Source organism: Ranitomeya imitator, chromosome 6 (genome assembly GCF_032444005.1).
Source record: "Ranitomeya imitator isolate aRanImi1 chromosome 6, aRanImi1.pri, whole genome shotgun sequence".
In the NCBI taxonomy this organism is placed as follows: Eukaryota; Metazoa; Chordata; class Amphibia; order Anura; family Dendrobatidae; genus Ranitomeya; species Ranitomeya imitator.
In genome coordinates, this window is record NC_091287.1 from 510,230,702 (window position 1) to 510,253,821 (window position 23,120).

At 44.5% G+C, this 23,120-nt stretch overlaps 1 protein-coding gene across 2 annotated transcripts in view; it reads left to right on the forward strand.

Moving 5' to 3' along the window:
- Positions 1-658: 658 nt before the first annotated feature.
- Positions 659-23,120, forward strand: part of EMC2 (ER membrane protein complex subunit 2) — an 81,280-nt gene continuing 58,818 nt past the window's right edge. Inside the window, exons 1-3 of one of the 2 annotated variants that reach the window (XM_069731779.1) lie at positions 659-735; positions 4,954-4,996; positions 20,480-20,593. In XM_069731779.1, the coding sequence (XP_069587880.1) occupies positions 4,957-4,996; positions 20,480-20,593 (154 nt within the window). In that variant the 5' untranslated portion in view covers positions 659-735; positions 4,954-4,956. Of the gene's footprint in view, positions 893-4,953; positions 4,997-20,479; positions 20,594-23,120 lie in introns of both variants that reach the window. The other variant, XM_069731778.1, reaches the window with a different exon arrangement.

Consider the following 23,120-nt stretch of genomic DNA (forward strand, 5'->3'; position numbering starts at 1 on the left):
ATCATCTATCTATCTATTATCCATTATCTATTATCTATCCTCTATCTATCTATCTATCTATCTATCTATCTATCTATCTATCTATCTATCTATCTATCCTCTATCTATCTATCCTCTATCTATCTATCTATCTATCTATCTATCTATCTATCATCTATCTATCTATTATCTATCTATCATCTATCTATCTATTATCTATCTATCATCTATCTATCTATTATCCATTATCTATCATCTATCTATCATCTATCTATCTATTATCTATCTATCTATCATCTATCTATCATCTATCTATCTATTATCTATCTATCATCTATCTATCTATTATCCATTATCTATCATCTATCTATCTATCTATCTATCTATCTATCTATCTATCTATTATCTATCTATCTATCTATCATCTATCTATCTATCTATCTATCATCTATCTATCATCTATCTATTATCCATTATCTATCTATCTATCTATCTATCTATCTATCTATCTATCTATCTATCTATCTATTATCTATCACTATGTATTATTATTTCTCTCTTCTGTACATCTCTCACTGTCTACGTTGAGGGACAGAGGACGCTTCTCGTTGCCATGGTAACACTGCGCAGATGTTCCGCCCTCTCTCCTCCCCGGGTGACGTCACACGCACAGTACGTGCTTGCGTACTTCATGTAGTGACGTCAGACGTCGCACCCCGGCTTCCTCATTCACCAATTCTCCCCGGCCGGCTAGTAGTAAGTACAGACCGGTAGTAATGGTGTCTGCCTGAATGATGCAGGGTGTGGTGAGCACACAGTGTAGCGGGTGTACTTTACACTGGGCGCCGCGGTGTGCAGCGTGCTGATAGACAGGAGCCACACCGGGCCGACCCCGGAGCGGTGACCGCTGCAGGTGAGACCACAGCTAGTGAAACAAAACACCGAAGGGAGGCGAGGAAGGCAGTCACGTGTCAGCTGTGAGCAGCTCTGTTTGTAGCCTCCAGTCAGGTTCGAGCTTACATTGGTGGATTGAGTATGAAGTGATTTGCTTGGTTGCTTTCATTCCTTTTATCAGCCAATCGGATTCCAGCTCTCATTTGTCACCTGTCTTTGTGAAGCTAAAATACGTGTTCTGATTGGTTGTTATGGAAAATGCTCTTTGTGGCTCTAGTTTTGATGGCTGGTCTGTGGGGCCGGTGCAGGCGAGCGCCCGGAATGAATGGTGACTGTATGGCTACTTTCACACTAGCATCGGATTCGGCCTGTCGCATTGCGTCAGGCCGAGATTCCGGCACTAGCGTTTGATGCGCTGCACAACGGAGGCAGCGGATGCATATCTCCGGCGCATCCGCTGCCCCATTGTGAGGTGCGGGGAGGTGGGGGCAGAGTTCCGGCCGCGCATGCGCAGTCGGAAAAAGCGTTCCGTCGGCAGAAAAAAAAACGTTACATTTAACGTTTTTTGCTCCCGGCGGTCCGCCAAAACACGGCGCAACCGTCGCACGATGGTTGCGACGCGTCAATACGTCGCAATTCATCGGTAATGTTACTCTATGGGGCAAAAACGCATCCTGCAAACATCTTTGCAGGATGCGTTTTTTCCCCTAGACGACGCATTGCGACGTATTGAAAACAACGCTAGTGTGAAAGTAGCCTAAGATTGCACTAAGTATACTGATGGTCACTCAGAAACTACAACATGCACGTGTCAGCGCGGCTTTGGGGATGTCTCACATGGCCTCTCATCCCTTGGCATCACAGACTTGGCCCTATCCTGGATCTCATCATACCTAACAGACCGGACATTCAGCGTCTCCCACTCACACACCACCTCCTCACCTCTCCCCCTATCTGTCGGAGTCCCGCAAGGTTCAGTTCTTGGGCCCCTGCTCTTCTCCATTTACACCTTTGGCCTGGGACAGCTCATAGAATCTCACGGCTTTCAGTATCATCTCTATGCTGATGACACACAGATCTACATCTCTGGATCAGATATCACCTCCCTACTAACCAGAATCCCTCAATGTCTGTCCACTATTTCATACTTCTCCGCTAGATTTCTGAAACTTAACATGGACAAAACAGAATTCATCATCTTTCCCCCATCTCACGCGACCCCCCAACGAACCTATCCATTACAGTAAATGGCTGCCCACTCTCCCCAGTCCCACAATCTCGCTGCCTCGGGGTAATCCTTGACGCTGATCTCTCCTTCAAACCACATATCCAAGCCCTTTCCACTTCCTGCCGCCTTCAACTCAAAAATATTTCACGAATCCGTTAATTCCTCAACCAAGAATCTGCAAAACCCCTAGTCCATGCCCTCATCATTTCCCGCCTTGACTACTGCAACCTCCTGCTCTGTGGCCTCCCCTCTAACACTCTCGCACCCCTCCAATCTATTCTAAACTCTACTGCCAGACTAATCCACCTGTCCCCCTGGCTCCCCATTGCCCAGAGACTCCAGTACAAAACCCTAACCATGACGTACAAAGCCATCCACAACCTGTCTCCTCCATACATCTGTGACCTCGTCTCCCGGTACTTACCTACACGCAACCTACGATCCTCACAAGATCTCCTACTCTACTCCCCTCTTATCTCCTCTTCCCACAATCGTATACAAGATTTCTCTCGCGTATCACCCCTACTCTGGAACCCTCTACCACAACACATCAGACTCTCGCCTACCATCGAAACCTTCAAAAAGCCACCTCTTCCGACAAGCCTACAACCTTCAGTAATCACCGATCAACCAAACCGCTGCACTACCAGCTCTATCCTCACCTACTGTATCCTCACCCATCCCTTGTAGATTGTGAGCCTTCGCGGGCAGGGTCCTCTCTCCTCCTGTACCAGTTATGACTTGTATTGTTCAAGATTATTGTACTTGTTTTTATTATGTATACCCCTCCTCACATGTCAAGCGCCATGGAATAAATGGCGCTATAATAATAATGCCAGTGGTCAGGGCTCAGGCCTCGCGTACGTGGAGTCCCAAGGAACCTGGTCACTGGTGTCGGAGGTTCAGTCGAGTGTTCGGCCCACCTGAATGACAACCAGACGAACCCCATTTGTAGTGAGTCAGGCGCTCACAGAACAGAATATGGATCTACTAACGGCCGTGTGTACCCAGCCTTAAAGGGGTTGTCCACTTCTGGAAAGAACATTCAGAAAAGGGTTTTCTCATCATTAAGGGTACGTGCCCACCATCCAGAGGTAGAAGCGCCACATGTCAGTCTCCGCTGGTGATCGGCAGGCGCACATGCACGCATAGTGGACATGGTGTTTCTAGAAATCCCATCCAGTATGCTGTAACATCTGCCCACTGCATAAATACCTGCAGCCGTTCCTGATCGTGAGCACATACCCTAATGGGTAAAACTGCAACGTTCTAATAAAAATGAGCATCTGTAATTTACCTGTGATTAGACATCCTCTCTTCTCAAAAATGAGATTCTATTGTGTACATCTTGTCACCCAGGGTTACCGGTCACTGCAGACTATCAGCAGTGGCCGTTCTGTCATGGAGTGCAGCTCTTACAAGCTCTTTGATATAGAGATTGTGTGCGCAGCTGTTATCTGGTCAGATCCCTGGATGTCATTCTTTTCCGTCTCTCTTCTTCTTTTCTTCCATGCTGCAGCATCTGAGTACTGTTAGATCGGGCCACTGGGGAGACGGTGCCGGTGGTACCACTAAATCAGGAGCACGTGCTCCTGTAGAGAGATTAGAAGACCCCTCTTGGCTCTGCTGTGCAGCAAAACAGTCAAAAAAATAAAATTAAGATTTAGTCTTTAGTCTAGAAAAAAGACGACTGAGGGGCGATCTAATAACCATGTATAAGTATATAAGGGGACAATACAAATATCTCGCTGAGGATCTGTTTATACCAAGGAAGGTGACGGGCACAAGGGGGCATTCTTTGCGTCTGGAGGAGAGAAGGTTTTTCCACCAACATAGAAGAGGATTCTTTACTGTTAGGGCAGTGAGAATCTGGAATTGCTTGCCTGAGGAGGTGGTGATGGCGAACTCAGTCGAGGGGTTCAAGAGAGGCATGGATGTCTTCCTGGAGCAGAACAATATTGTATCATACAATTATTAGGTTCTGTAGAAGGACGTAGATCTGGGTATTTATTATGATGGAATATAGGCTGAACTGGATGGACAAATGTCTTTTTTCGGCCTTACTAACTATGTTACTATGTTACTATGTAAGATCATCCAGCTCTTACCTCCACAACCTTGTGGTTTGATTCCTGGTGGTCATCTGAAATAATGTTTCCTTGTGCTCAATTTTTTTTAATTCTCTTTACGACATTTACAATTAGGGTTAATTCATTTTATTCTCTGAGATATTTATGAACACAGTGATACCAAATCTCTATTTCCTTCTGAACTGGAAAAAGGGTGTGTGATTCAGATGTGTATTTATTATTTTTTTTTACCATTTCTGTACACTTTTACAGTATTTTGTTTTTTATCATGAGGATTTCTATCACTTGCACTGTATATTGCAGTAGTACATTATTTGCAATATATTGAAGAAGTGATGTGACCTCTTATGAAGCGCAGTCTCTACACTGTGGTGTTCCTGGTCTGTACGCTGTGTACATCCGGCTGCAGTTGGAAATAACTGATTGGTGGGGTGCCAGGTATTGGAGACCTGCTGATCTGACATTGATCGCCTTCTCTATCAGGGCTGTGGAGTGAAAGGTTTGGCTATGGATAAGTCAGTGGAAATAAGTTATCACCTATCCCTATGGTTGAAGTCCGACCACTGGGACCCACACTGAACCCGACCACTGGGACCTGCACTGATTGGCAGAACCCGTAACTTTTATCCTGTTGCAAAATGTCCTGTAGATAAGTGAGATGTTTTCCCTAGACAGCCCCTTTAATACCATAGTCCTGGACTATCCCTTTAGGATGTTATTGTATACTTTTGTATTGTAATATAATTTTTTTTTATGTTACAGACAATGGCCAAGGTCTCGGACATGTACGATGTAACGTGGGAAGGTATGTTATGTAAATATTGTGAACATTGTGATTTATTTATTATGCTTTTGCTTATACAGTGCCATTAATTCTACAGCACTTTACAGACATTATCATCGCTGTCCCCATTGGGGATCACAATCTAGATTCCTTATCAGCATGTCTTTGGAGTATGGGAGGAAACCCTCACAAACTCCTTGCAGATATCGTCCTTGGTGGGATTTCAACCCAGGACCCCAGCACTGCAGTGCTAACCACTGAGCCCCCGTGCTGCCCAGTAGTTTCAAGACTTATAATCTACTAGATGGTAGCCCGATTCTAACGCATCGGGTATTCTAGAATATGTATGTAGTTTACTTATGAAGATTTTAGAATAATACATTGAATTCAAAGGATTGGGCCAACCGCGATCAATTAGCGAAGTGTGGTTCAAATCCCGCGCCTATTCGCAGCCGGACTGCGCCTGTCGCTGATTGTTCGCGGCCGGCCACGTAGTATATAGCACAGCCACGTAGTATATAACAGCCACGTAGTGTATATAGCACAGCCACGTAGTGTATATAGCGCAGCCCACGGAGTGTGTGTAGCGCAGCCCACATAGTATATAGCAATGTGGGCACCATATCCCTGTTAAAAAAAAAAAAAAAAAACGAATTAAAATAAAAAATAGTTATATACTCACCTTCCGTTGGCTCCTGGATCCAGGCGAAGCGTTTACCGATGCTCCTCGCTCCGGTCCCGAGAGTGCATTGCGGTCTCGCGAGATGATGACGTAGCGGTTTCGCGAGACCCCTACGTCATCATCTCGCGAGATCGCAATGCATGGAGTGGTCACCGGAGCATTACAAGGGGCGGGAAAGGCCTGTTCTGGATCCGAGGGGCCGACGGTTTAGTATATAACTATTTTTTTAATTATTTTTAACATTAGATCTTTTTGCTATTGATGCTGCATAGGCAGCATCAATAGTAAAAAGTTGATCACACAGGGTTAATAGCAGCGTTAACGGAGTGCGTTACACGGCGGCATAACGCGGTCCGCTAACGCTGCCATTAACCCTGTGTAAGCGCTGACTGCGGGGAGTAAGGAGCGGACATTTTGCTGCCGGACTGTGCCCATCGCTAATTGGTCGCGGCAAAACAGCCATGACCAATCAGCGACTTGGGATTTCCGTGACAGAAAGACAGACAGACAGCCCCCCACACTGGTGCGTAGTCTGTACACAGACGCATGGGTGCATTGTGACTGATTAGCAATGTGCAGTAGTTGGGTGTGAGTTTGCAACACAATTTGTAATGTAGCTTTTCATGTGACCCAAGATCCATGTTACACATAATTCTCGCTGGCATTTCTTCCTTGGAGTGTTTGTATCTCCATAAAATACCCGCTTCATGAACTATCACAGGTAAGGATCTGTGCTATGTATAGTGCCTTCTCCTCATTGTGTAGCTACCTTTATGGAGTAATAGGAAAATTTATCATTGCAAGGGCACCAGTTTTGTGGGAACTAAAAGCCGAAAAAGTGTTTGTGCTTTCCACATATACTAAAAACAAACAAACAAAAAAACCTAAACTTTATTCGGTCTCACAGCACCACGATAGATGGGATCCACCCTTCAAGGACAGGAAACCTACAGATATGAAAGGCTGGTACCTCTCCCGTATCAGTTGGTTTCCTGTCCTTGACGGGTGAACCTCTTCAGACATACCTAGAAGATTAATCAGATTCCCAGGCCCGGCTGGTCGGTTCAGGCAGCCAGGGCCCCTGCCTTGGCCTGTGTGGGGTCCCTGGAAGTGCCACAGTGGGTCCAGGGTGGACTGCACGGTAGTCAGGGGAGCAGGTGGAGCGGTGTCCAGGGAGTATTACCAGCTCCGGATGGTCGGCGCCTGAAGACAGGTGAGTATGCCTGAAGTTTGCTGGTGGCGTCACCTGCGTGGTGCGCTCTTGAGCGGGCGGGTCCCGTAGTACGTCCGGGTGCTCCCAGTGATGTGTCCGGGGCGGTGCCGTGTGACAGGTCCGGCCATGATGACAATGCGGGAAGTGGCCGTGTAAATGAGTCTAGATTCTGCAGAGAGGTCCAGTCAGGAGCTCCAGCAGAGTGAACGATTAAGCAGTCTCCAAGGAAGACCCTTTGGCTGAGATGCATCCCCCTCATAATCCGATACCTATTAATTTGATTCACACTGGTAAGTGATCCTCGTGAAATTTCAGTCGGTGATGTAGTTTTCCCCTTATTTTTTATTCTCCTGATCCTGCCAGGGAAAGAAATGTACAGAGAAATTAAGACATAAGGAGTGTGCACTTTGCAGGTCCCCCTTGCCGGGCTCCTATCTAAAGAGGTTATGTCAGTCTTGTGTCCAGCAGAAGGTAGCAGAGGAGACGTTTAATTTCGCTACAATTTAAGGAAAATTACTAGGACTGAAGTAAAGGAGTCCATCGTGTCCCAAGGGGAGACCCATAAGGGGAAGGAAAAAAGAAGGAAGACTAGGTCCCCCAAATAGGACTAAAGTGACTTTGTTAGGGGTGAGGTTTCTTCTGGGTCATCTTCATCAGTGTCTTCTTTGGAAGACAACTCTGGCCGCTTCTGTTTCCCTATAGACCAAGTGGATAAATTGGTGAAGGCTGTCAGGAATACTATGGAGATAGTAGAGACAAAGCTGGAGTGATCAGTTCAGGATGTCATGTTTGGGGGACTGGACCAGAGGAAATGCAGGTCCTTCCACTTGAATGATAAGATCCACTCTCTGGTACATCGTGAGTGGAGGAGACCATAGAGAAAAGTTTCCCTTTCCCCAGTATTTAAAAGGAGGTGTCCCTTTGGCAACTCAGTGTCAACTTGTTGGGATAAGGCGCCGAAACTTGATGCTTCTGTAGCCAAGGCGTCAAGGAAATCCTCTTAGCCCTTTGAGGACATGGGGACTTTAAAAAAAAACCCACTGGATAAGAAGGTGGACACCTTCCTTAAGAGCACTTGGGAGATGTCTGCAGGAGCTCTGAGGCAAGCAGTTGGGTCTACATATACGGCTAGGTATATGATGATCTGGTTGGGTTGATTAGAGACTCAGCTGAAGGATGGGACTTCTAGAGAGACTATTCTGGACTGGTTACCAATGATACAGGGTGCATCAACGTTCTTATCAGATGCCTCAGTGGACTCGGTCAAGTTGCCAGCAAAAGCTGTGGCCCTCTTGAATGCAGCTCTGAGAGTGTTGTGACTGAAATGCTGGCCTGGGGATATTCAAGCCAGGTCTAAACTTTGTGCTACTTCATACGAGTGGGAGTACCTGTTTAGGCTGGTCCTAGATGAGCTTCTGGAGAAGGCAGGGGATAAGAAATTTCCCAGTCTGTTGGTTCCCTCCTAATAGGTCGGATTCTGGAGTTCCTTCAGAAAGTGCTTGAGATGGGTCTATTCACAAGTACTCTCAAAGTCCAGGTATCAGCCTTGGGAGCCATGTTTAGCTGTGACTTTGCAAGGAATTACTGGATAGCTAGATTTATTAAGGCGTCAACTAGATCTAGGCCCATACTTAAGGAGAGAATAATGCCATGGGACCTGAACCTGGTCCTGACAGCTATGACAGGTTCTCTGAGCACATTGAGTTATCCCCAATAAAGGTGCGTTACCTTAAAGTAGCCTAGCCCTGCTGGTAGCATGAACATCAGCCCGAAGGGTGAGTGATATTCAGTTACTTTCTAGGCTACCACCATATACCCAGTACCTGGAGGATGAGGTTATTCTAAAGCCAGATCCATCTTGCTTACCAAAGGGTAGCCTCCAAATTCCATAGGCTGCAGGAAATAGTTTTCCCTTCCTTCCTTCCTAATCTGAAGAACCTGAAGGAAATGAAGCTTCATACACTTGATGTCAGGAGGTGCTTGTTAGAATACTTGTCAGTCACTGATCCTTAGAAAAAGGATAATTCCTTATTTGGGTCCTTCCAGGGGTCTAGGAAGGGTCTTAGGGTGTCAAGAAGCACATTAGCTAGATGGATTAGGGAGGCTATATCATTAGCTTATACATAAAGTGGCAAGACAGCGCCAGAAGGTCTGAAGGCTCACTGCACACGGGCCATGGCAGCCTCCTGGGCGGAAAGATCGGAGGTCTCGATGAAGTAGATATGTAAGGGCAGCTACATGGTCTTCCCCTTCCACCTTTTATAAACATATGATGGATATGGCTGCCTTTTCTGATCTCACATTTGGGTTAAGGGTGCTTCAGTCCCTCCTTAAATTTCTTGTCTCTGTAATTCTCTCGTGGTGCTGTCATGGTAGACCGAATAAAGTCTTAAGGTACCGTCACACTTAGCGACGCTGCAGCGATACCGACAACAATGCGGATCGCTGCAGCGTCGCTGTTTGGTCGCTGGAGAGCTGTCACACAGACAGCTCTCCAGTGACCAACGATCCCGAGGTCCCCGGTAACCAGGGTAAACATCGGGTAACTAAGCGCAGGGCTGCGCTTAGTAACCCGATGTTTACCCTGGTTACCATCCTAAAAGTAAAAAAAAACAAACACTACATACTTACCTACCGCTGTCTGTCCTCGGCGCTCTGCTTCTCTGCTCTGGCTGTGAGCGCCGGGCAGCCGGAAAGCAGAGCGGTGACGTCACCGCTCTGCTTTCCGGCCGCTGTGCTCGCAGCCAGAGCAGAGAAGCCCAGCGCCGGGGACAGACAGCGGTAGGTAAGTATGTAGCGTTTGTTTTTTTTACTTTAACGATGGTAACCAGGGTAAACATCGGGTTACTAAGCGCGGCCCTGCGCTTAGTTACCCGATGTTTACCCTGGTTACCAGCGAAGACATCGCTGAATCGGTGTCACACACACCGATTCAGCGATGTCTGCGGGAGGTCCAATAAAATAAAGTTCTGGACTTTCTTCCCCGACCAGCGACAGCACAGCAGGGGCCTGATCGCTGCTGCCTGTCACACTGGACGATATCGCTAGCGAGGACGCTGCAACGTCACGGATCGCTAGCGATATCGTCTAGTGTGACGGTACCTTTAGTTATGTGCCGTCAGGTCTGTCTTTTCATCGTGACACCTCACATCTATGGATTAGCTGGTTCCGTATCGTGCCTCCTGATGAACCGTGTGGACGGGCAAACGCGTAGAGGCTGGAAGCTAAGTTTTGGATAATTGGATAACCCCCGGCTTTGTTTTTTCTTTTTGACATCAATGTTCACGAATTGTGTATCTATGTGAACTATTGTGGCCAATTGATGATCTTTATTTGAACCATGCTGTTAAGCTTTTTTGTGGCCCCTCTGATTTTGTGTACAAGTGTTGTTCAGCTGTGGAGAGACCATGATTTGTGTCTATTTTCTAGGGTTCTCACAAGATATTGTATTGTTTATAAATCCTATTTGATTACCTTTAGAGGGACAAGACTAGTACTATGTATCTGTTATATGAGAGTAATTTTACACAATAACCTGTTTTTCTTAAATCGATAAGTACTATCCCTTCATTTCTTTTGATTGCTTATTGTTTTCCCAGAAAAGCAGCTAGAAGAGCAAAAACCCACTATGATAAAACGTAACCTTTACTAATAACGTCACCTCCGGTGCGCCACTCGTACGGTGCGCTCCAGAGATGGAACGCATACCTAAGGCGCCGATCACTGAGTCTGGGACAATTTATCATCAATTGGCGACTTAAGTATGCGTTCCACCTCTGAAACGCACCGCACTAGTGGCGCACGGAGGTGGCGCATCCATAATGGCGCGTCTTAATGTGGCGCCGATACTTCCGGGTCTTGGGCACCCTATCATTGATCGGCGCCTTAGGTATGCGTTCCATCTCTGGAGCGCACCGTACGAGTGGCGCACCGGAGGTGACGTGTCCAAAATGGCGCCGGCACTTCCGGTTTTGCGGAGCGCAGACGCCGCCAGCATGGTGGCATGGGGAGACTGCAGCATGCGTTCCGGAACTGTAACGGTAACTGTACCTCATATATGGCTTGGCTATGGATTGGTGGGAGTGTACGCTTTGACAGATTAGTCTGGGGGAGTGGCATTTTGTCTTAAAAAGGGGGGAAGCTGGCGTCACACTTGGCTGACTCACTTTCTGTGGCAGACACCACACAGGACTGCCGGTATTTGGGGGTTATACTGCCACTGCATTTAACTCCGACTAATGGACTATTAAGGATTTGGACTTGTAAGCCATATACTCCCCTGATGAATCTTCAAGACTGGAGAGAAAACGCGTAGGGAGGCGCTATATTACATCTTACATGGTGGAGGGATGTCCATAGTGGGGCCTATTTGGGCCTGTCTGTTGTGAATTCTGTGGCTGAGTTCACTTCTGTGGTCACAAGTGGTATTGCAGTCTCTGGGCTTCCTCCCTCAGGTGTTTTGGTGAGCTCGTTGGCTGCCTTGCTATTTAGCTCCACCTGAGTCTGTCTTCCTTGCTCCTTGTCAATGTTCCAGTGTTGGATCTGAGCTACTGCATCTTTCCTTGGGCCTGCTGCTCTGCTAGATAAGTGCTTCTAGTTTGTTTTCTGTTTTTTCTGTCCAGCTTGTTATTATCTTTTGCTGGAAGCTCTGAGAAGCAAAGGGGTGCACCGCCGTGCTGTTAGTTCGGCACGGTGGGTCTTTTTTGCCCCTTTGCGTGGTTTTCGTTTTAGGGTTTTTTGTAGACTGCATAGTTCTCTTTGCTATCCTCGCTCTGTCTAGAATATCGGGCCTCACTTTGCTGAATCTATTTCATTTCTACGTTTGTCTTTTCATCTTGCTAACAGTCATTATATGTGGGGGCTGCCTATTCCTTTGGGGTATTTCTCTGAGGTAAGTCAGGCTTGTATTTCTATCTTCAGGCTAGTCAGCTCCTCAGGCAGTGCCGAGTTGCATAGGTAGTGGATAGGCGCAATCCACTGCTGCTTCCAGTTGTGTGAGGATAGATCAGGTACTGCAGTCTACAGAGATTCCACGTCTCAGAGCTCGTCCTATTGTTTTGGGTTATTGCCAGATCTCTGTATGTGCGCTGATTACTGCACGCTGTGTTGCCTGATTGCCAGCCATAACACCTGTCCTTGTTAGGACAGGAGTCATTGCTGGGGCACGACAGGGGTTACATAGGACAGAGATCCCCCGTTCCCTCATTACCCCACAACTACTGGACTCTCCCTGGGACCCTCCTACATCGGTTTGGGTTCCTATCGTCCATGATTGGTGAGATCAAACCAATTTTTATATGAGCACGGTTTTCGGCGTGAGCACTTTATGTATATGTTGTATCGTTTTGTCTACTTTTTTATAATGTTATTTTTAAAGGTTACGTTTTATCATAGTGGGTTTTTGCTCTTCTGGCTGCTTTTCTGTTATTTACCCTAAGAGTAGTGCAACGGTTTGGTATTTCTAGCCGCAGCTGTTTTATCTTATTGTTTTCCCACCTATAGTATATTAGGGTTTGTCTGGGCCAGTGGTTGCGGAGTGGGGGCGCCAAATAACCGTACCTAATAGGGTGCCAACCTCCACTGCTAGGAAGGGGTAGCAGGCAAACATAGGGGTTTGTCAGGTTATTGCTATAGACTCATGCTATATATTTGATAGAATTGATTATTTGCACTGGGAGGGTTTTTTAACAAATATTTTTCATTAAAGATTTGTATTTTTATGGGATTATATGTTTCACATTTGATTTTTCTTCCCTGGTCTTACAAGACATTTTTATTAGTTAGTACCGGTAATGGTATTTTTCGGAGCCCGTGACAGCACCCTTATATTCCCTCCCTTCACGTGTGGATGAGCACTTCTTCCACTGAGAAGGTTCACAGTTGTGAAATCATCTGGTGTTAGATGTATTGTATGTTTTTTCTGCCGTTAACCGTGGGAGATCCTCTCGTGCTTTGGAATCCAGCTGATTCATGGTAGTGGTCCCGCTCTTTTATGTCTGTAGGTTTCCTGTCCTTGAAGGGTGGATCCCCTTTTTCGTGGTGCTGTCATGGTCTCTGAAAAAAAAAAAAACTTTTTTTTTAAAATTTTGCACCATCCTAGCAACTTTCCTAAAAGTGAGTGGGGGTGAGGGCTTAGCAATTCCTGATAATTTATGGCAGAAAATGGGGAAATTGTGATGGAAATATTCTGCTCACAGATCTCAGTTTGTAACACAGTCAGCCCCTTCCTCCAGCTAGCTTTTGTTGAAGACCAGTCAGTATCCCAGTATGCCATAATCCCAGTATGCCAGGGACAGCAGCTGGTAACAGAGAGACTGAGAAGATGACTAGTCTCCAGGGTGGGAACCCACCAGCTTCTCCCCACTTGTCTCTGATTGATAGGGAGTGATCTGTTACCTGTATTCAACAGTCAGACCTATAGAGGCTGCTGTACTTGCTATGAAAATCCATGTCACAGCGGAAGTATAATTCTCAAATTAAAATGAAGACCTCTATGGTTGTTGATGCCGGATTGCTGTGAGCGCCACCCTGTGGTCGGCGCTCATAGCAATGCAGCAATTCTACTACATAGGAGCGATCTGAGCATCGCTCTTATGTAGCCGATCAGGCTATGCCAGCTTCTAGCCTCCCATGGAGACTATTGAAGCATGGCAAAAGTAAAAAAAAAAAAAAAAAAAAAGTTTAAAAAAATATTAAAGTTTAAATCACCCCCTTTCGACCCATTCAAAATAAACAATGCAAAAACTCAAACCTACACATATTTGGTATCGCCGCATTCAGAATCACCCGATCTATCAGTTAAAAAAAAAAAGGGTTAATCTGATCGCTAAACGGCCTAGCGAGAGAAAAATTAAAAACGCCAGAGTTGCGTTTTTTTGGTCGCCGCGACATTGCATTAAAATGCAATAAAGGGCAATCAAAATATCGTATCTGCACCAAAATGGTATAATGGTATCATTAAAAACGTCAGCTCAGCACGCAAAAAATAAGCCCTCACCCAACCCCAGATCACGAAAAATGGAGATGCTACAGGTATCGGAAAATTGCGGAATTTAGTTTTTTTTTTTTTTTTTTTTTTTTTAGCAAAGTTTGGAATTTATTTCACCACTTAGATAAAAACTAACCTAGTCATGTTTGGTGTCTATGAACTCATAATGACCTGGATAATCATAATGGCAGATCAGTTTTAGCATTTGGTGAACCTAGCAAAAAAAGCAAAACAAAAAAAACAAGTGTGGGATTGCACTTTTTTTGCAATTTCACCGCACTTGGAATTTTTTTCCCGTTTTCCAGTACATGACATGCTAAAGCCAATGATGTCGTTCAAAAGTACAACTCGTCCCGCAAAAAATAAGCCCTCACATGGCCAAATTGACGGAAAAATAAAAAAAGTTATGGCTCTGGGAAGGAGGGGAGCGAAAACCGAAAAAACGATAATACCCCGAGTCATGAAGGGGTTAAAAAAAACCACCTGAAGTCTGATAAGTGGAGTTTTCTGAAACTGGAAAACTCCCTTAAGTCGCCATAGATAAAAGTAACTTAATTGAACAACTATTCAATAAACAGTGTCTGGATGAACAATTGTTTTGCCTATGCAGCCACAGTTAAAGGGGATTCTCCTAGATTTTTATAGTTCAGTGGGAAAATACCCTGCAAAAAAATAAATAAAAACATTTACTGAGGAAAAAAAGATTTGCAGGTCTGTAGTTTGTGGCTGGTGGAGCAGAGCCCTGCAGACTTCCTCTTACATGCTGGCATGCTACTAATTGGAAGAGGTGCCATAGATGCCCTCAGATAGGCATTTCATAGGACTCTGGTCTGGCGGCCATGGGCTACTGATGTAGCTACTTGACCAGGACCCTACAAGTCGTTTTGCTCAACATTTATACTCCTTCCCAATAACTCCTCATCCACCACCCCGACCTCGCACTCCGACGCTACCGTTCCGAGTCTCCGACTGCCTTTCCCGGATGGAAAGTGATGTCGTCACAACCATTAGCAACCTGGTGGCTGCAGCCACTGATCTGAGTGGTGGCGATAATGGTGGAGGATGAGACCATGTCGATCTGTGATCGGTCGGCTAAACAGAGTTTGTTCATAAGTTTTTAGTTGCTGGCCGATTGTTGTCGTTGATATCGTTCATTTTCATCCACTGAAGTCTGTCTATGGACGCCTTTAGACAAATGCAATTAAAATGGTGTGTGGTCATAACCAGTCATCACCTTCTCACTGAATGGATGATGCCTAATTGATCGTGGCCCCTGTGACCCGAAACGATCGCTCAGCGATCAGCAGGTTATTGCTTATCTTTGCGATAGGTGTTTATCTCTTTGCAACGCACAACCCCCTTTTAATTTGTCATTGGAGCCAAGTGTTCCTGTGTTTGGGGGAACGTTGAGCGCGATCTGTCGGCTTAATGAGTGGTATTCCCACAGCTGATTGATGCCACCACCCAACTCTGACTGTCATAGCGAGATGTTGTGTGCCCTTGTATAACTACAGTTATTTGGTGGTAGCGACGACTCCTGTAAATGGTAACTTGACCGCTACATTGCTCATCATCCATCGTGTTTCAGAACTGCAGACAAGGACTTTTTAGAGAATTTTTTTTATTTTTTTTTTTAGGCAAGGCAGCAAGTAAAACACAAGCTAGTATTACAGTGGGTGAGCGGACAGAACAGTGCGACCTCTGTATTGGTTTACCATCTGCTGGTATAGGCATTTCCACCCCTCGGCATCGGCCCGCAGTCCAGGAACAGGTGATCTATATTAAGCTGTCACTAGGAACATCACAACCAATTAACTTGTATTCATCCTAAAAAATCCCTGAGCCTTTCATTACAGCTGAAAAGACCAGAGATGTTTTTTTCCACAAAAGAGCTGGAATATCCATGACCAGATAAAACACGCTGGGAGCCAGGCTAAATATCTGACGTGAAGCAGGAGTGTCCAAAAGGAAGTCTGCGAGCACTAAATCTTCTGCGTGGGACATCACCAGGACTTCCATCTGAAAGAAAATACGGGTTTAGCAAATCCCCTAATGCCGTCCTAAGTACTGGCAGCAATTAACATGGTTGATTTTGCTCTAAATGTCCTTCTAAAGTTAGTGGGGGTAACAAATCCGCCATACAAGAAATGTCTCTGGCGTGATCGCTCCGTACCTAGCTTCGTTTTGCATTGCACACACTTGAAGGGTCACGTCAGGCAAGAGGACTGCGAGAACTAGTAAGGAAGCCCAGCGATGCCCCGTCTTTAAGTTGTTGTCAAAAATAAAGTGACTACTTTCTTTAAAAAATTTGTTGTGCTAAACTGCATTTGAACAACTGTCCTGCGAAAGGCTGTGATCTGTGTGGAATCCTGGCAGTAAGTGTTCACTTTCCCTGCAGCACCCCCAATGGAGGAATAGAGCATTGCACAATGCTTATTGAATCGTCAGGTTGTTTCTGTAATATAGGACAGGAGAAGTCCTCCAGAGCAGCCAATCTGGCCACAAGATGAGGGTGCTGAGCAGAGAACACCCCTAAAATTATTCCGTACTCCCTAATATGGTGTATGAAAATGGTGTTTCTATGCTGGACGATCTCCTGTTATGCTGACTTACGCGCAACTCCTTCTAGGAGGGGGCGTAATATACTTAATTTATATAGTTTTTCCATATTTTATTGCTTTATGTAGACTGGCAGAACCGCAGGAAGGATTATTGGGCAAGGGTCACACTGCCACTTTCTCCACCTCCGAGGAAATCTGTCCAATTATGCTGATCAGAGATTGATCAGAGTGGGATCTGGAGGTGGAAAGAAAAAAAATGTTCATGCAAATTGTTCGTGCTGAGATTTTTTTTTTTTTTTCCTCGAAGTTAATGGGTCTCAAGAAAAAAAATCTGACTTGGGGCAGTCCCATGCAATACCATAGGGACAAGTGCTAAAGGGTTATCCCCAAACCTGGGGCTTACAGCATGGTGTCAGCTGCATATAGGGGTCAGCTACTGAGCCTATGTCATTAGTTTCCCATAAGCTGTACTGCATTTCTAGTTTGTTTTTTTTTTTTGTTTTTTTTTCCCTTCAGGGGATATTTGGGAAATATAAAAGGGGTTTTCCACCCTTCTCCTTAAGTTTACATCTGGTCCTGTATTGCAAATAATAGGGTTCACAAGCTGACTTAGTTTTCTCAGTGCTCTTCCATTCCACTGGCTGTGTCCCTCTCAGGTCTCCTTTCCGTCTTTACCAACGTGGTGGACTTGTCCTTTCCTTTTTCTACCAACGTGGTGGACTTGTCCTTTCCTTTTTCTACCAACGTGGTGGACTTGTCCTTTCCTTTTTCTACCAACGAGGTGGACTTGTCCTTTCCTTTTTCTACCAACAAATTGGACTTGTCCTTTTCTTTTTCTACCAACGAGGTGGATTTGTCCTTTCCATTTTCTACCAATGAATTGGACTTGTCCTTTCCTTTTTTTACCAAGGAGGTGGACTTGTCCTTTCCTTTTTCTACCAAGGAGGTGGACTTGTCCTTTCCTTTTTTTACCAATGAATTGGACTTGTCCTTTCCTTTTTTTACCAAGGAGGTGGACTTGTCCTTTCCTTTTTCTACCAAGGAGGTGGACTTGTCCTTTCCTTTTTCTACCAAGGAGGTGGACTTGTCCTTTCCTTTTTTTACCAAGGAGGTGGACTTGTCCTTTCCTTTTTTTACCAAGGAGGTGGACTTGTCCTTTCCTTTTTCTACCAAGGAGGTGGACTTGTCCTTTCCTTTTTCTACCAAGGAGGTGGACTTGTCCTTTCCTTTTTCTACCAAGGAGGTGGACTTGTCCTTTCCTTTTTCTACCAAGGAGGTGGACTTGTCCTTTCCTTTTTCTACCAAGGAGGTGGACTTGTCCTTTCCTTTTTCTACCAAGGAGGTGGACTTGTCCTTTCCTTTTTTTACCAAGGAGAAGGACTTGTCCTTTCCTTTTTCTACCAAGGAGAAGGACTTGTCCTTTCCTTTTTCTACCAAGGAGAAGGACTTGTCCTTTCCTTTTTCTACCAATGAATTGGACTTGTCCTTTCCTTTTTTTACCAAGGAGGTGGACTTGTCCTTTCCTTTTTTTACCAAGGAGAAGGACTTGTCCTTTCCTTTTTCTACCAAGGAGAAGGACTTGTCCTTTCCTTTTTCTACTAAGTAGGTGGACTTGTCCTTTCCTTTTTTTACCAAGGAGGTGGACTTGTTCTTTTCTTCTCTACCAACGGGGTGGACTTGTCCTTTTCTTCTCTACCAACCAGGTCTGACCACTGCGGCTAATAGATGGTACCATAGATGACTGTGCACTGTTATTTTTTAATTTATTTTTTGCCTTATGTAAACTTAAAGGGGTAGAAAATCCATTTAATATGCCTTTTGGAAAAAGTAGAGGAAGATTAGTAAAAATAAGCCTTGCATCTAATCTGCATGGTAATGAGCTCCTGATGCTCGGGGCCATACACATAGTATTTCTATACCACGCTGCACCCTTTTTTCTTAGTGCAGATGTAGCTTACCTCCTTTTGCATCTGAAGGTTGAATTTCCCTTGGAGGAGAAGTTTTTGGGTGTTTAGTTGCATTACTTTCTAACACCTTTTTTTTTTTTTTTTCTCTATCCACTACAGATGTTTCATTAGACAAGCGCTCACACAGTAGAGCGCACTGGCTAATAGAAGGTGTCAGAAAGCTATTCCTCTGAGAAATAATCCTTCTGTCTTTCGTTTTTTCCGGATTTACCAGAATTACTAATTCCACATTTGGGTGATAAATGTGTTAAGAGCAGAGCGAGAGCAGCCCGATCGCCCGGCCCCGATAGTTCATACTGGTGTGGGGATTGCAGCCGGCGCCAAGTTATTGGTAGGTAGACAGCGTTGGCCGGCTGAGGGCTTCCTTTCTGCGTGTTTGGCCGGCTCGAGTTTTCTGATGTATTCACGCTCGCTGATATCCATACTGCTCAATTAGAATTTTCCAGGATCCTTATGTCAAGAAGCATTTGTTCACAGGAAAGACGACCCAAGGGTGGTTTTGGTTGAGTTAAAAAAAATAAAATAAAATAAATAAAATAAAAAATTCATTGTAAAAACACTGACCGCTTTATGGGAGACGTGAGATCGCTGCTGGCAAGTGAAGGGCTTGTTAGTCTGGTGTTACCGTGTAGTCTGCACATGGAAAATCATTTTCTCTTCTCTAATATTTCAGAAGGACGCTCAATGTCTGCTGCCTTTTCATCATTCCATTTTCCCAATGTTTGGTTTTTTTTTAGCTGTAGGTTTGAACATGTAAAATTAGAATATTTTTGTATCCATCATACAGTGCCTTGTAAAAGGATTCATATCCCGTGAACTTTTCCATATTTATTTCATGTTACACCCACAAACTTGCATGTATTTTATTGGGATTTTACTAGGTGTTATCGGACAATGCTTGTGTGTTAATTGTGTCTTCGGCATGCTCGATTACTATGTTGCAGGCTCCGGGGCGACATGTCTCACGGCTGTTGGACATCCACAACACATGCAGGGGTTCCCTGTTTATTAGGACATGCAGCCACGGCGAGTCGAACCTAGTGTCTTCGGCAGGTTCCTTAACCACTAAAAACATGATCTTTCCCCTCATTTCCTACCAATTAAAGTGCTTTTGGAACACGTACTATTCTAATGCATCCAGGAATCTGCCCGATTTGTGTCCTTTGAAACCTTCAACCATTCTCCTTTAGTGGGCTGCGCAGCTTCAGCATTCCTCCAGTATTATTGGTGCTAGAACCTCCATTATTCCCTCGCTTTCCTGCATGCAGTACTCCGCCAATTGTCTAATGAACTGACTGCCCTCATCAGGAAGTCCAACTCCCAAGTCGGTACACAATCTGACAGTAGAGACATCATGGCCGTCCACCACTTACTGTAACCTGTCTGTGCCTCTGCCGCACTTGACAGCCAGCAGTAGATGGGCAAGTTGCTCGACAGGTAAAAAATAAAAAGTACAGATAAGAGGGTAAAAAATAGTTTTGTGCACAAAAAAAGTAATTAGGGATAAAATGATGTAAAAACATGCAACACCTGCTGATTGGTGTGTGGGTATCATTCTTTGCCACTTTTCCTATTTTTTTTTTTTGTGGTTTCACTCTGTTGAACTCTTTTGTCTTGTTAAGTTACTCAAAAGATAGACATCCAATGGCTGGTGCTTGTCTGGAGTTTCGGCCCCATGTACCCCACCACTCCATCCCTTTCTAGGGGACTGGCGAGCTACAAATAACCCTGCAAGGCCTCCATTGCCAGAGCGCCCAATTCATCATTGCATTTGACCAAGTTTTGGTGTTTTTTTTTGTTTTTTTTCACCTATTTTTTATCTTTTTATTTATTTACACATTTATTTTGCACCTTATTGCTTCCCCTATTATCAGCAATGGGAAGTAAGTGTCCGAATATGGAGGGCGGACATACTGCATCAAGCTAGGAGTCAGGCGCCACCATTGACTTTACAGAAAAGTGCTGGAGTATTGGGTAAATTCCAGGATAAGAATCAAGTGCCGGATTAGTGGACTTTTCTCGTGCCTTCTTTTTTAACTATGGTGTATTTTCTAAAAACCTCTGTGATCTAACAATTGACGTTTCCATTTCAGAAATGCGTGACAAGATGAAGACCTGGCGGGAGGAGAACTACAGGAACAGCGAGCAGATCATTGACGTCGGCGAGGAGTTGATAACGGAGCATGCGTCCAAGCTTGGAGACGATAGTAAGTTTATTATATCCACTCCTTGCAGCTCAGTACGATGCTTGCCGGTGTTGGGAACACCTGCTCAGCCCTAATATCCCACAGGGGACTCCATTTTTATTTTTTTTTTCGATTGGTGTCAGGAGAAGTTTATATAGGGACGAAGTTGTGAGCAGCCCAGAGCTTTACGTGCGGTAATAAAAAGTGTGTTTCTCATTACCGTCTATGGCTGCGTATCTCTCCAAATGCTTTTAAAAGGGATGAAATTTGCAATTTTTTTTTTTATGTACCTGTGTATGCAGATATATAATATTTTATAATGAAATTCTGCTGCTTCAGAGTATTTGAGGACTAGTGTAGCAGAGCGCACAGAAATTCACCCCCTGCCTTTTAAAGTCGGCGAACCCAGAAATGGGGCCCCCACTATCTGCAAGGTAACGTCGACCTATAGGGCCACACTGGGGAGTTACCCCAAATGCGAAGACTGTGACGATGCAAAACGGAATGGCAGGTCAGCCTGGGATTATAGTTCTCCAGGTGCTGCAGCAGCGCAAGAGGGACTCGTGTGTGCGACCCATAGGGATTCATTACATGCAAGAATGTTATGTCTGTAAAAGGATAATAAATCATGACAGGCTTATATAGTATCGCTACAGCTACATAATGACTCTCCCAGGCTGCCCAGGTAACACCTACTGACAATGTCGCATGTTTACTGAGGCAGATGGATATGTATATATATATATTTTCTATTTACACCCACAAACTTAAATCTATTTTATAGAATTTTCAGATTATATATTTTTAAAATACTTCGAAAACCATGCATCATGTCCTTACACTTCACAAATACTTGCTACTTGTGTTTGATTTATATGACATAAAATCCCAATAAAATACATATGTTTGTGGATGTGATGTGGAAAAGTTCACAGCATATGAGATCTATTTAAAGTGTTTATTTCTGTTAATGTTGATGATTACGGCTTACAGCCATTGAAAACCCAAAAGTCATTATCTCAGTAAATTAGACTACTTTATAGCACCAGCTTGAAAATTGATTTTAAAATCAGAAATGTTGGCCTACTGAAATGTATGTACAGTAAATGCACTCAATACTTGGTCGGGGCTCCTTTGGTATCAATTACTGCAACAGTGTGGCGTGGTATGGAGGCGATCAGCCTGTGGCACTGCTGAGGGGTTATGGAAGCCCAGGTTGCTTTGATAGCAGTCTTCAGCTCATCTGCATTGTTGGGTTTGGTGTCTCATCTTTCTCTTGAGAATATCCTATAGATTCTCTGGGGTTGAGGTCAGGTGCGTTTGCTGCCAATCAAGCACAGTGATACTGTTGTTTGTAAACCAGGTATTGGTACTTTTGGCAGTGTAAACAGGTGCCAAGTCCTACTGGAGAATGACATTTCCATCTCCAAAAAGCTTGTCGGCAGAGGGAAGCATGAAGAGCTCTAAAATTTCCTGGGAGACGGCTGCGTTGACTTTGGTCTTGATAAAACACAGTGGACCTGCACCAGCAGATGACATGGCTCCACAAACCATCACTGATTGTGGAAACTTCACCCTAGACCTCAGGCAGGTTGGATTGTGGCCTCTCCACTCTTCCTCCAGACTCTGAGACCTTGAATTCCAAATGAAATGCAAAATTTACTGCTACATATGAAAACACCTTGGACCACTGACAACAGTCCAGTTCTTTTTCTCCTTGGCCCAGGTAAGACGCTTCTGGTGTTGTCTATTTGTCATGAATAGCTTGACACAATGAATGTGACACTTGTAGCCCATGTCCTGGATACATCTGTGTGTGGTGGCTCTTGGAGCAATGACTCCAGCAGCAGGTTGCTTGAGCACCTTTTTCCTTCCACTCAACTTTCCATTAATGTGCTTGTAAACAGCTCTCTGTGAACAGCCAGCTTCCTTAGCAATGACCTTTTGTGGCTTACTCTCCGTGTGGAGTTTGTCAGTGACAGCCTTCTGGACATCTGTCAAGTCAGCAGTCTTCCCCATGATTGTTGAGCCTTCTGAAACAGAGTAAGGCTATATGCACATGTCAGGATTTCTTGCAGAAATTTCCTGACAAAAACCGGACAATTCTGCCAGAAATCAGCATGTGTTTTTTGCGTGTTTTTTCCCAATACATTAAATAGCAGGACAAACGCGAAAAATCCGCAAAATTAATGAACATGCTGCTTTTTTTACCGCAATGTGTTTTTTTCACGGAAAAAAGCGCATCATGTGCACAAAAATTGCAGAATGCATTCTAAATGATAGGATGCATATGTATGCATTTTTATTTAGTTTTTATAGTGTTTTTATCGCGAAAAAACCTGAATGTGTGCACATACCCTAAAGACTGAAATGCTTGATTTGCATGAAATGCTTAGGAAGCCTTTGCAGGTTTTTTTTTTTGTTAAGTATTCTAATTTACTGAGATAATGACTTTTGGGTTTTCATTGACTGTAAACCATAATCAACATAAATAGAAATAAACCTTTCAGACTGTAGAGGGAGTTAGTGGACAATATTCCGCGTGGCC